The sequence below is a fragment of the Protopterus annectens genome, chromosome 5.part1 (assembly GCF_019279795.1).
Source record: "Protopterus annectens isolate FY-2018-M chromosome 5.part1, PAN1.0, whole genome shotgun sequence".
Classification (NCBI taxonomy): Eukaryota; Metazoa; Chordata; order Ceratodontiformes; family Protopteridae; genus Protopterus; species Protopterus annectens.
The window spans coordinates 590316971-590331908 of NC_056736.1; the positions used below are offsets into that span (position 1 = coordinate 590316971).

The following is a 14938-nucleotide window of genomic DNA, read 5'->3' on the forward strand; positions in this document are numbered from 1 at the left end:
GCAGCACGGGTGCGCACAAAGCTAGAGGCCATGGCGAGTGTGGAAGCACGGGTGCGCACAAAGGTAGAGGCCATGGCGAGTGTGGCAGCACGGGTGCGCACAAAGGTAGAGGCCTGGCAGCACGGGTGCGCACAAAGGTAGAGGCCTGGCAGCACGGGTGCACACAAAGGTAGAGGCCATGGCGAGTGAGGCGGCACGGGTGCGCACAAAGGTAGAGGCCATGGCGAGTGTGGCAGCACGGGTGCGCACAAAGGTAGAGGCCATGGCGAGTGTGGCAGCACGGGTGCGCACAAAGGTAGAGGCCATGGCGAGTGTGGCAGCACGGGTGCGCACAAAGGTAGAGGCCATGGCGAGTGTGGCAGCACGGGTGCGCACAAAGGTAGAGGCCATGGCGAGTGTGGCAGCACGGGTGCGCACAAAGGTAGAGGCCATGGCGAGTGTGGCAGCACGGGTGCGCACAAAGGTAGAGGCCATGGCGAGTGTGGCAGCACGGGTGCGCACAAAGGTAGAGGCCTGGCAGCACGGGTGCACAAAGGTAGAGGCCATGGCGAGTGAGGCGGCACGGGTGCGCACAAAGGTAGAAGCCATGGCGAGTGAGGCAGCACGGGTGTACACAAAGGTAAAAGCCATGGTGAATAAGACAGCAGGCTCATGAAGATTGAAAAGTCCATTTTTGAGGACAAGCGGAAGCTAATAAAAGCAAGCTGGCCTTTACTCTTGTACTTTGAAAAGAACTTTCAGGTGTGTTACAGGAAAAGAATGAAAGGTATGCTTTAAATGTTAGATTCTAATGAAAGAAAAAAGCACATTATCTTCTTCCAAGATGTTCCCAATGTGACGCATTTTGTGTTGAGAAAACTGAAAGGAAATTAAAACAACATATGTACGACCACTGTATGACACTGGCAAGCAAAAAAGTACCAACACCCTATTTAGACATATTTAAATTTTCCCAGACCATTGGTTTAAATATTTTGTTTCGAAAAGGGTGGACAGGACCCCTAGATGTGAACCATGGTTTTAGTACTACCATGTAGTTCAGGGTTAGTGCTCCACTTCTGAGGGAGAGGGATACTTGTAATCCATGTTATTAAGAAGGATTTCTATTATTGGGTAACTTTGATCATGTGATTTCTTGTAAGTTTTAAAAGGATGAACAATTTGATTTGAATATTCTAATGATGTCCCTGGTTAAGAGATGAAAGTGCTCAATTATTTTTCTATTAAACTTTACTTCCCTGCAGTACTGCAGTCAGTCTCGACTTTTTTTTGATCGGTGGAAGTTTAACAAGTTTCACTTTGGAGTGCATGTTTTTATGTCTCATGAAGTATCACGAAAGATAAAGTTTTTAGTTGCATGCCGAGTAAGTAGTGAATAGATACTTCCTTTGAAGGGCTTACCTTTGAGTATTTGATTAAAGTATGTCTTGCCTCCAATTATCATGCTACATACACTTTTAATGCATCTTCTACTTGAATTTATACGTTTGGAATATAAATTGCCAACAGCTAGAAATTGTGTACCAGGACTCGTTGTCAATTCTGAACAGTTTCTTTGCAGAATTTAAAGCATGTGGTTCAGCCTTGCTTATTTACATAACACACTACTGTAGGACTTTCTCAAATGTTTTGCAGGTGTCAAGGATGAAACACATCTTGAAGGCTGTCAGAACCATGTACACAACCTTTATTACCCTTATGTGAAACATTTTTTTCTTGTTGAGACATAAGAATTGAATTTAGAATGACATCTTATCTAGCATTCTATTGCATAAATTGCTCAGCTCTATCCACCAGACAAATTTGTGTTGTGCTGTACAGCAGCGATCATTATCTTACAGGGTTTATGCACGGATTCAAAACTTTTCAGAGATGCCATCGTGTCTTTCTTGTATGTAGCCTTGCTTGAGGAACAGAAAAGTGCAGAAAAGCTTAAACCTCAAAGCTTTCAGAAACACTAACCTAACCTCTGGGATACTAGATATAGAATATTTTTTTCCAAATCGATTTATTTTACATTTGTTTACCGGGAAGGTCCGATGTCCTTTTTCAGGGGAGACCAGGGAAGAAAAGCTCCAGAAGTAAAAAAACAATGGTTGAATAAAATAAGTAGAGAAACAATAATTAACTCGGTTACAGAGTTAATACCAAGCACAATTTTGAAGTATGCAGTGGCATACACATAGTGAATACATACATATAACTACACATAGTGAATACATACATATAACTAAGTGCAATTAAAAGAAAACCTTCCAATAGTGGTCGAATATCACTAGCAGAGAGAGTTGAATGAATCTTACTAACAGAGTGGAAAAGAAGAACAGGTTATCCAGGGGAGTTGCAAGTACACAGCCAGGCGTTTGTAAGGTGTCTTTTTAAGAGTTATTTAAATTGCAATGTTGCAGTGTTAGCCACTAGTGAGTTTGGTAGATTATTCCAGAAAGTTTGGAAATATAGCTGGAACAAAGTGAATTACCTGCGGAGTCGTTAACTTTAGTGATGTGTAGGAGTAGTTTGTTACTAGAGTGGAGGGATCTTGAGATGGAATAGGGTTGTACGATATCTTTGAGAGCCAGGTTTTTTCCCCCCAATTAATCAACTAACCTTCGCCCACAAAATAATTAAAAGTGAAGGAGATGAGGGAGTTCAAGCCACTTGAGCAGATTAAGTGATGAGCAGTGATGTGACTTGTATGAGGCATTAGTAGCAAACTTGGAGATTTTATTGTAACGGGCTTTGAGTTTGGCAAGGTCAGTTTTGCGGAGGTTGGTTAAAACTGGGGAAACATACAAGAGTTGACAAGATGCATGTTCTAGCAATAGTGGCATTTGTGTTTCTATACAGGAGACAGTACTTTGTGGACTTTAATGGTTTGAGCTATATGAATGTCAAATTTCAGGTTATCAATTTCTACTCCTAGCAAATTTGGTTAGAGTTGTTGGGGTGATAATTTGGAGAAGATGTTGATGGTTGGGGATGGGGAGGAGTCCTAGTTTGGCAGAAGAGAAGAAGTTTTATTTTATTGGGATTTAGAATGACTTGGGAGCTGGTTAACCAAGTTTCAACAGATAAGAAGGAGGCTGAGCGTATCAGAGTAGAGTCATCGACGTACTGAACCAATATTGAGAATCAAAATACAAAACAGCATAACAAGGTGCAATAGAAAATGTACTACCGTACAGACGACACATACACTCACATATCACAAACATGAGACGCACATAATTCAACATATAGTGTAAAAAGTGCAGAGTATATAACAGCACCAGTTATGAAATCTAAACACTAACATTAACATATACAATAAAACTACAACTCGCCAATGAATAGTACTGCACTGACACAGTACACATGATATACACAACCAACTAGCTAAATCATTCGACAATCAGTGTTGCTTATTCATAGTCGATATGCAAGACCACATCAAAGGAGAATCTGTGATAACCCCCCCCCCCCGACTCATGCTTGGTGAAGACTACTTTCACTGGCACGGCAATACCAAGTACACACTAGAGTCATATCTCACAAACCACAACCCCACCACCACACATACTTTGTAGAATGCCATTGCTGCAGCAATCAGAATGCTTCAATTTCCTCTAGGATAGGCAAACCACCCATCCTCCCTCGGGGGCTTCTCCACTGACAAGTGCCCAGGCAACTAGTCAGAAGTGGACTGTTGTAGTCGTGGCTTCACTTGCGACAAACCATCCATCCTCCCTAGGTAGCTGCTCCATTGACAAGTGCCCAGGCAACTAATAAGTGAATGGTTACGGTTGCAGTCTTGGCTTTAATTTTTTTTTCTTCACCCCACAGCTTTAACACATTTCTTAAATCACCACATTTGTAACTGTAATATAAATTTACGTATGTTAATAGAAAAATAATCATTACTAAAAGATCTCCTCTCTGCCTCCTGGCTTTGTCCCTGCTCCTCATGTGCAACATAGCTTCTCCTAACCTCCTTCGTCACCTTCTTGTATCTCTCTTTAAAGCACTAAATCACTTAAGCCCCTTATCCCCCAATACTTCACTTTATCATAGGACTTTTAAACTACCATACCCATTTCTAATTAGCACAGCCACATTCCTCTTCCATTGCTGCTTCTGTATTAACATTTAAACATGCTTATTCCCCCAGTACCTCACTGTAATGTATTTGTTAAATAACTCCTACACATCTTATACACCACTCTTATACCTCACTCATATTTGTTAAATAACTCCTACACATCTTATACACCACTCATACCTCACTCTAATGTATTTGTTAAATAACTCCTACACATCTTATACACCACTCTTATACCTCACTCATATTTGTTAAATAACTCCTACACATCTTATACACCACTCATTCCTCACTCTAATGTATTTGTTAAATAACTCCTACACATCTTATACACCACTCTTCTAACTGTAAATTCACAACACATTTGTATATGGTTTGTGAATATCATTGCAAATGTTTTTACTCCAACTACTATGCTATATATTCAATGAAACTGTACTATAATTTGTTACTGTAAATACTGACCGCATTAATTTGTTACCTTAGTGCTTTTCTCCCCTGGCATTCACTGAAAAAGGGTACCTGTGCCCAGCCAGACTTTCCTGGTAAAAAAATGTCAACCAAAGCTCTGCAACTGAAAAACTAAACATATGTCACTACATGCAAGAAGTTGCACAAATTATCACAAAATAGACAGACACACACGTGTACGTTATGCGACATTTGACTGAAGGCTCCTCTGACTGACACAAATCAGGACAAATCAGGTGATACAAATGACAAACTACATCTGAATGCAAAGTCATTTTATCGAAAATTGTAAAAGTCTACAGAGGATTTTCAGCGTCGTTTTTGATTATGGGGGCTTGGAAGGGAAGCAATTTAGAAGACTATGTGTGCACTGGCAATGGGCAGTACCATGCTGTACCCTCAGATCTGATGATGTTTGTGTTTATGCACCAGCACCGATTCACTTTGTGTGATTTTTGTTTCTCTCAACAGGTGTACGATCCTGGAGTTAGAATACACAGGCAAAAGTCCCCCACTAAAATGGGGTGCAGGAACAGCTTTTCATGGCATATACTGTTTTGCACGTTTTCCATGAAATTACTTTTCAGTAAAATGCACTTATTATTTTTATCACTTGATTTCTTTCAGTCAAATCAACCTGTGATCAGATGTCAGTGAACCATACAAATTATATAGAAAACACTAAAACTTGGCACTCAATCTGGTATTTAATAATAATCAATGAAATTTCCAAAATATTACTCAATTTATAATCTACAAACCAGTTTTACCGGTTGTTATGCGGCATCTTCATCGTGGAATTATGCTTCTTATGTGGCTCTCTCTCATCCAACCACAGAAATACAGCAATCCCTTTGTTAAGTACAAATGCAAGCATATCACTCAAATGGCAAGGCCCAAAGATTTTTAACTAACAAAATTAAAGGCCTTAAATCTTTCAACTGTCCTGAAAGACTAACATGAATCTGCTCATAGTCGGGAGCCTGCCTACTGTTCCAGAAAGACCTGTGCCTTACTTTTTGAGCCTTGAAAGACCCAGTCCTATTTGACCTTCTATTTCTTCACAAAACCAGTGACTACAAACATCTGTAACAGAAACCTAAATCTATGCCAATACAGAGACAAGACTCACTGGAGAGAAGTTCCTAACACAACATGTTCACATCCTGTGGCACAAGTTACCATTATAGTTCAAAGTAAGTACTTTGCCAACCTTAAGATTTCTCTTCATGATTTTATGGAGTTGATACAATTTACAAGGTCATCCTATATAGTACTGCTCAGTTTGGGAGAAGAATGCTATTACGGACTTGAAGTGGGGGGGGGGGGTGGCAAGACCTTAAGTGACTCTACTAAAAGGTGTACATGTCTAGGATTGTATGGACCCCATGATCACTTACCTAGTCTTGTTCCTGTGTTGGGTGCAGTATAAACAGGAGTCTGATGTCCTGGTCTGTTAACGATCTCTAGGAGGTTTAGCAAAGAATTCCTTCAGATCCTAAGCACATGTGAGCTTCATGTTAGAGTTCAAGGACAGTAATGTGAGAGGATGCTGTTCAGGGGCACCTCCAAAAGGAGATGTTGGGTTCCAATAAAACACTAATTTCCAAATCTGTGTTAGATAACAGTAATTTGCTGTCTGTGTATATAAACCAGCTGCCTAATATTAAGCTGGAAACAGCTGTAAATGAGGCAGATTAATTCTGTGGTGATGCAGAACTGGGATGAGAAAAGACAGAAATCAGGCAGAAGCTACATTTCATAAAATGAATAAAAACACAAACTTCACCATACAGGGGAGGGGATGCACAATCATCATCTTGTGAAAGATATGCAAAGAAACAAAGGACAAGTTCAAGTAGGCTAATGGAATACCTGTTCCAAAGCAGAACAATAAAAAGGGTTGACAACAAGATGCAAGGTGCAATGCAAAACGTGCACTATAAAACAGAGCAGTGCAGCAAAATAATATGTAACACAGTACAACACAAACACCATACTGTACATCAGAAACACACATACTTAATATAATTAAGCCTGCATGGCATAGCAAACATACCACATTTCCATAATGCAATGCACTTTATTAGAACATCACAATAATTACACTTGTATCACACAATGTAATATACTGATGTACAGGGAAATATAACTTACACTAGACTATCACAACAGACAGGCTCAGAGACAGAGCAAATAAACAACTGTGCAATATATGAATGCCACCCAACTAGCTGGCTGATTATGCACAGCGAAGGAGAAGGCAGAGTAACGCAACACAGTACATTACAGCACACATGCAACACAGTACATTACAGCACAACACAGTATGTATAATCAAATACAATTACATAGTTCATTTCCTTAAATCTACTGCTGTACAATGCAGGCTTGGCTGCCACAGCCAATGCAGCAGCGTAACTTACTAAAGGTATGCTTTGGTGCGACATACTAAAGGTATGCTACAAAAGGGAACCAAGCAGTGTAAAGTAATGCCAAGCAGTGCAACATACTAAAGGTATGCTACAGAAGGGAAGAAAGCAGTGTAGTTAAGTAATGGCAAGCGGTGCAACGTACTAAAGGTATGCTACAGAAGGAAAGTAAGCAGTGTAATAAGTAATGACAAGCGGTGCAACGTACTACAGGTTTGCTACAGAAGGGAAGCAAGCAGTGTAATAAGTAATGACAAGCGGTGCAACGTACTAAAGGTATGCTACAGAAGGGAAGCAAGCAGTGTAATAAGTAATGACAAGTGGTGCAACGTACTACAGGTATGATACAAAAGGGAAGCAAGCAGTGTAGTAAGTAATGACAGGTAGTGCAACGTACTACACATATGCTACAGAGGGGAAGCAAGCACTGTAGCAAGTAATGACAAGTGGTGCAACGTACTACAGGTTTGCTACAGAAAGGAAGCAAGCAGTGTAATAAGTAATGACAAGCGGTGCAACGTACTAAAGGTATGCTACAGAAGGGAAGCAAGCAGTGTAATAAGTAATGACAAGTGGTGCAACGTACTACAGGTATGCTACAGAAGGGAAGCAAGCAGTGTAGTAAGTAATGACAAGCGGTGCAACGTACTAAAGGTATGCTACAGAAGGGAAGCAAGCAGCGTAGTAAGTAATGACAAGCGGTGCAACGTACTAAAGGTATGCTACAGAAGGGAAGCAAGCAGTGTAGTAAGTAATGACAAGCGGTGCAACGTACTAAAGGTATGCTACAGAAGGGAAGCAAGCAGTGTAGTAAGTAATGACAAGCGGTGCAACGTACTACAGGTATGCTACAAAAGGGAACCAAGCAGCGTGGTAAGTAATGACAAGCGGTGCAACGTACTACAGGTTTGCTACAGAAGGGAAGCAAGCAGTGTAGTAAGTAATGACAAGCGGTGCAACGTACTACAGGTATGCTACAAAAGGGAAGCAAGCAGTGTAGTAAGTAATGACAAGCGATGCAACGTACTAAAGGTATGCTACAGAAGGGAAGCAAGCAGTGTAGTAAGTAATGACAAGCGGTGCAACGTACTACAGGTATGCTACAAAAGGGAAGCAAGCAGTGTAGTAAGTAATGACAAGCGATGCAACGTACTAAAGGTATGCTACAGAAGGAAAGCAAGCAGTGTAGTAAGTAATGGCAAGTGGTGCAACATATTACAGATATGCTACAGAAGGGAAGCAAGCAGTGTAGTAAGTAATGACAGGTGGTGCAACATACTACACATATACTACAGAAGGGAAGCAAGCACTGTAGCAAGTAATGACAAGTGGTGCAACGTACTAAAGGTATGCTACAGAAGGGAAGCAAGCAGTATAGTAAGTAATGACAAGTGTAGGAAAGAAGTATATTCCGGAAGATAAAAAATATAAGAATTTTTTATCTCGAATTATGTTAAGAAGTATCCCAATAGTATGTATTAGGATGCCACTCTACATAGTACAGCTATTCTCTGGTGTTGTGTAGTGGATTTGTTTGGTCCCTTGAATATGGTGAGGACTAAAAGTGTCTGTTTAATGTGCATTGGCAGGTCACTGTGTGTAGCACAGCTACTCCTGTACTAAGAGCTTGTTTAACAGTTTTTTGCAGTACACAAAGGAGCACAGGGATTTAATATGTGTAACACAGAACAAATTACTGCTGTGTCATGCAAAGCATCATAATCTACAACACAAAGTCAGATAGTGATAAAAAATACAATGCTAACCAGTTTCCAGCAATTAAACATCAAGCAAACTGAAGTTAAATAAGTAGCCGCTCATATTAGCTCAGTTTAAACACACAAACAAAAACACAAAATACACCCAGCCACCAGCAAATAAATGCATAAAGTAGTGCAGTTTTCACTTCTCCAACTAGAGATAAAGCAATGTTCCAAAAAGAAAAATCAGTAAAAGTAAGCAATGGTAGTCTTAATATTAGCCAAGAAGATCACGTCTTGGTTTTGAAGGCTTACAGGGTCATAGAAAAGTACTAGGCAATCTGCAGACCATTTCGATCCTAACCAAAAAAAAAATCTGTTCAAAATTTCCCTGTAGTCTAAAGGAAGGCAAGACAACAAACTGGGAGAGAATTTAAGGCTGCCCATCCAATTTAAGTTTACTTTGAAGGTTTCAAGGTTAATAGATTAGTACTAGGCTAATTACCCCTGTGGGCCAATTTTAAGCCTAGCCACTTACCCATGTGAGAATCAAACCATGCACCTTCTGTTTATAAGGTAAAGATCTTAACCATTATGCCAACCTCTCATCAGGATGCTACTCTGTTTGACATGTAGTGGAAGTTTGTTCCAGAAAACAAGGATACATTGGGATATGAATCTATCATGCCAACGTGTCTGTCGTATTTACCTGCTGATAAAGGTGAAAATTTAGTTCCTTTAACAGAGCATTTCATGTACCATTAGTTCTGCAAAGGAACAGGAGATCAAATACGCTTGGGGCTTTCATGGCAAGAAAGGCTAGACATACATCTTTACCAAGGAGTGTGTAAGAGACTGAGTACAGAGAAAGGACTGTGTCAATCTCTCCTAGTCATTTCAGTCTTCTTTAGTAAAAACAAGAGCATAGGTGCTTGCTTGTTTGTGCCGAGTTGCCCGATGTTGTGCACTAGCCAACACAATGCAGTAAAATCAGCAAATATGAGTACACAATGCTAATCAGCTTCCAGGTGTGTGTATGAGTAAACACATATGCATAGATACTCATATACATATGTACCTATACATACACATAACATACAAATATAAATGTTCTTAAAGATGTGCACACAGCATAAAGATGTGTTATATACAGGCACAGCTATGCACATATGTACCTGCACACACAAAACAGTTTCATAAGGGCTGTAAGTTAGTGACCTCAAGGATTCTACCTTGCATTTGCATGCAAATCAAAGGCACTGTTAATCAAGTGATCTAGTTCTATGGCAGGGATATGATGCAGATAGATACAAAAAAAATGCTAACATGGTTTAAAGGTCTTTGATCAGGTACCAACTGAAAAATTATTATAGGTAAGCAGCTAGCTGCCCTTATAAGCCTTGCAGTTTCCCTTTCAAAGGTGAGAATCAAAGCCTGTGCTTTATGACTGTGAGGTAAACACCTTTACCATTAGTCCAACTTCCAAAAGTCTGAAATTATGGGAAAACATTAATTGAATGGATAGTAAAATAACTGGACGGAAAGATACAAATGCATTATGGTGAAAGGGACTCTTAACAAACAAGTGAGTAATGGCTGCCACAAAGGTCAGCTTTAGCAGCCTGGCTTTTTAGTGTTCTTCTGTCAAGTAACATAATAAGCAAAGGAAAGAGATTCAGATTGAGTACAAAAGATGCAAATCCATGCACATTACAGCAGCAAATTCAGAAGGGGATCAGAAAAGAGGGGGACTGAAAAGAAAAATTGTAGTTAAGAGTTTAATGCAAATAAATATAAAGTGATTCACTTGCGGTGCAGTAATTTGGGAGGTATAGTACAAGCCTGGGAAAAGGACAGACAAGGGAATACAGATCTGGAAAGTGAATCAAGGGTAGGGATAACAACAAAAAGAACAACGTGAAAAGTTGATGGTGACACATTCTCAAGGATGTTAACTCTATAAATAGGCAGGATACTATGCTGGTCTACTGGTCAATTCAGGTGTTAAACCTACTGGATCCTTTCTGGTAACAACCTATGCAACAAGAGCATAGGTTAAAACAGCACACCATACTGGACAAGTTAATGGATTCAAGCCAATAAGCATTTGTTGGAGGGCGGTGCTGGAACACTTACAGGAAACCCAAGCAGACCAGGAGAAAACCATACAAAACTCTCTACAAACATATTCTGAACTGTTCCTGACAGGAGGTCAACATTTGCTCTGTCCTTTTAAAACTGGAAATGTTTGAGAAAAAGGGTGTGGATTGCGATTAATAAACAATGCTGTCAATGGATTTTAGACTATTCTTACTTCACAGCATGCATATTAATTTACACTTGCTTATTCTGTCAACTTCACTAGAAGACTAGAGAAGGTTGAACTATAGTCGGAATATGAAGTTAAACATATTGCAAAGGACGATTACAGAGAATGAGAATCAAAAATTAAGACGTGGGGAGTTCAAAAGCCGAAATTACAAATTCTGACAGAAAAGTTTTACTGCTAACCTAAAAGACTTCGGGAAGACAGCGGTAGATGTATTAAATATACTGCTAACCTGGGCAGCTAACAGTGAAGCAGGGGACTTGACATGCTTTGGATTTCTAGAAGGCACCAAGGAAATGAAACAGCTGGGAAGTATTGGTAGCTCATAAAGTACAGAAGAAAGATAAGCTGCATGCTTACGCTAGCAATGATGTGATGTCATGGGTGGATAGGGTACAGATTCTGAGTGCCGCACATGTCAGCTATGACAGTGAGGAGGTGCTAAAAGAAAAACAACCAAAATCCTCTGCTAAATCTCTATACCACACACCTTGATAATTCTTAACTACTCAAGTCCGTTCATTTGATAACACACAAAACCAGGCAGTAATCATGGTACTATATTTCCTCTACACAATTACTTTTTTAAGTCTATAAAAAAATGTTTCATACCTGTCCATGAGCTCCTGACAACCCCGGAATCATTTTTAATTCCTAATTTTTTATAACTATTTTAAAATTAGCTTTCGGCACTGCTAAGCAGCGCCATTATGACCTTTGACCTCTCCACAATGCTTTGCAATTCGTCGCGTGATCGCATTTTTTACCAAACAGGCAGATTTCCACGAGCTTAGTCATCAGCAGATGCTGCTCTTATTAGTTGTAGGAGCACCTGTATAGCAGTCTATTGTTTTTGTGTGAAAAAGCCGAGGGGAGAGGGAGTTTAAAATAGTTATAACAAAGTAGTCGTATGGGAATGTGGTTGTTCTAAATTAGCATCGTAGGGTGTTAAAGAAGTGAAGCTCCGTGTTTATTTGCTGTGATACTGCCATCGGCTGGATCTAGGCCCTTAGCAGTTCCAAATCAAGCCAAACAGCTACTTGATAATAGCCAGTCGACTAGCATATCTTAACGTTTGCGCTAGTCATTTTTCTACGCAACGGAATTTCCTCCTTACCAGCATTGTGGAAGTCATGGTGTATAGGCATAGTGGGATATTTGTTATAAGTAATACTTTTGTATATATTCTCGTGTTCTTGCCGGTGACATGACAGCAGCTACGTTCAGTCAAGAACTTGACGAAAACAGATTTATCCGTGTGTACACCGTCGTTTTACGAAAAGTGTAATGGGGGGGGGGGTAACGGCTGTCTGCGTAGATTATCTTATTTACCCTTTAATTTTTTATTAGGAAAAAACTATAGATATTTACAAATATGTACAAGTATTTACATTTTAAATTTGTTACAGTAAACCTATTGTACTTTATACGTAGGTATTAGGCTAGTATCCCTCCAGCATGTTCGGTTTATTGTGGTGACAAGGTTTAGGTCCCTAGAGCGTGTAGCTTGGAGGGACTGGGATTTCTTAAGTGGAGCATGTCCAACAGCTCTGGGTTTGACATGGCTTTGTATGTTAGGCAGAGATCGCCTCGGAGTAGGCGATACTCAATGGAGTAAAGCTGGAGTTTTTTTGAGATGGTCTGCGTAGGGTATCCGTTTGAGGCCGGTAATCCTCTTTGTGAAGTATTTCTGCGGCCTTTCTAGTTGTTGTAGATGTCTTGTGAGGTACATACCAAAAGGGGCGTTGTACTCTATAATGGGTCTGAGTGACGAGTAGAGGGAACAATGACCTCTTCTCCTGGAAAACCTTTTTTGATGAGGTGTGTAGAATGATTTCCTGACTACTGTGGCGATGTGATTATCAAAGGAGAGAATACCGTCCACATGTGTCCCATGGTCTCATCGCACTTTCGTTGTTAAGTAGACTACTGCCTATGTGGTAGTTCATGGGTACAGTGTTTTTACCAAAAGGGATGACAGTGAACTTTTTGGCTTTGAGCTTCAGGCCATGGCTTTGACACCAGGTGTATGTCTCAGTGAGGCCCTTTTGTAGGATGTCCACATCCTTAGGAATTTCTATGTTGGCTCCTAGTTTGCAGTCATCTGCAAACTTTTGTTGGCCAAAGACCTGTGTTAGCCTATATTTCTGGGAAGTGGATACCAAAAAGGAGAGGACCCAAGACTGAACCCTGTGGTTATCTATACAGTACATTGAAATTTAATGTTAATATAAAATTTACTGTTTTAAGTATTGTTCATTATCCATACATTCTGATTTGACCATTGTGCGAGTCTGTAAATTAAGTAACTTATAGTCCAAAATCTTCCATTTCCGTGCATCTTGCCATCCACAATAAGTCCAAGACTGATGCAAGAAAAAAATCTGCATTCTTAATCAATGAATTCCGATATCTTTGGTAATTTGCAAATAAATATTTCTCAATGGTTAAGGGGAATAAATATGGAATGTTGGAGCTCCTTTCAATATATGACCAAAAATATTCCACTCTTGTGCAATTTATAAACGTATGTTCTGCAGTTTCTAGTTCTAAACATTCATTTCTTGTACACTTTCTAAATGCAAAATGGTTATACACCAGTGTAGATCTTAGAGGCAGTTTATTTAAGGGTGTTATTTGGGATGGGTTCAAAAGCACATTAAAAATTAAAAGATGTGTGACTCCACTGCATGTTTTGGAATTGCAGTTTATTTGAAAATCTTAATAGGGGGTACAGGGGAAAATTTTAAGGAGTGTGGCCCTAAGGTATTCTGGGTTTCCGTCGACCAATTAGGGCTTCACTAAGTCCTACTTTGGCCACAGGCTAGTCAGTATTTTAAGTATATATATTAGCCCTTCTGGCAGTGCTAATTTGTATAGGATTAAGCCATTTTTTATTAGAAAATTACTATTTACAAATCTCGTAGAAAGATTGGGGATGTTTTACAACAGTGCCCCCTGATGCGCAGTAGCAAGGCCCGCCCAAACAGTCTGCCCAAAGTTGATAGTATATTTTTACAGATATTGCTATTTTTCCCCTGCGCTTTTTGCAGGGGAGCAAGCCCCGCAGCACCTCATGTATATAAATACAAATTTACCAATTCCAAGATCGCACTCCTTTGAGGAAGAAGGTAAACTACAGTAAACAATGACTATTCATGATGTTAAAGGCAAATCTGCATGCCATGTCAATCGTATCATTTGCATGCAACATCACTGACTTTTTAGGCTTGTCGATCATAAAGACCGTGCCCATTCCTGTGTAAGCAGCCGCGGGGGTACTGTTCATAGGTTAGTACTAGGCTAACTGCCCTTGTGAGCCATTTTAAGCCTAGCCAATTATCCCCTGTGAGACGTACCTTGTGTTTGTAAGGCAAACACCTTAACCATTAGGCCATCCTCATCTCCAAAAGATTTTGCAATATTATACGTTGCTATGGTTCTGCGGTAGCGTCGTCGCCTCACAGTAAGACGCTGACCGGTTCGACTCAGCTAGAGCGTCTTCTGCGTGGAGACATGCGTGAATGGGCGTACCTTAGTTGATGGTTGTGCGTTAGGGCTGGCAACTCAGCACGTAAAAATCAACTGCCAATCATTAGTGGACCGGAGTTCCGCTGTGGCAACTTCCTAACCGGGAAAAGCTGAAAGACACAGCAGCATATATTGCCATATGTGTTGCAATGAAAAAAATATTTGATATAAATTTAACTATAACTTTTAAGTAATGTCCATTGTCTGTCCTTTCTGGTGCAACCATTCTGAGAGTCTATTTGTTAAATAAAGAAAAGCCAAGATCGTTAACTACACGTTATTTGTTAAATAACGTGTAGTTAACGATCTTGGCTTTTTTTTTTCTTTTTCCATTTCGGCGCACCTGGCTATCCAGAGGAAGTGCAGTGCTGATACCGAAATAAATTCCATTTTCTTT

At 40.0% G+C, this 14938-nt stretch overlaps 1 protein-coding gene across 1 annotated transcript in view; it reads right to left on the reverse strand.

The window, feature by feature from the left end:
* Window positions 1-11732, reverse strand: part of UVRAG (UV radiation resistance associated) — a 2169435-nt gene extending 2157703 nt beyond the window's left edge. The window contains exon 1 of the mRNA XM_044073201.1: window positions 11623-11732. Within this exon, the coding sequence (XP_043929136.1) occupies window positions 11623-11655 (33 nt within the window). The 5' untranslated portion in view covers window positions 11656-11732. The remainder of the gene's footprint in view (window positions 1-11622) is intronic.
* Between the last annotated feature and the right edge of the window lie 3206 nt (window positions 11733-14938).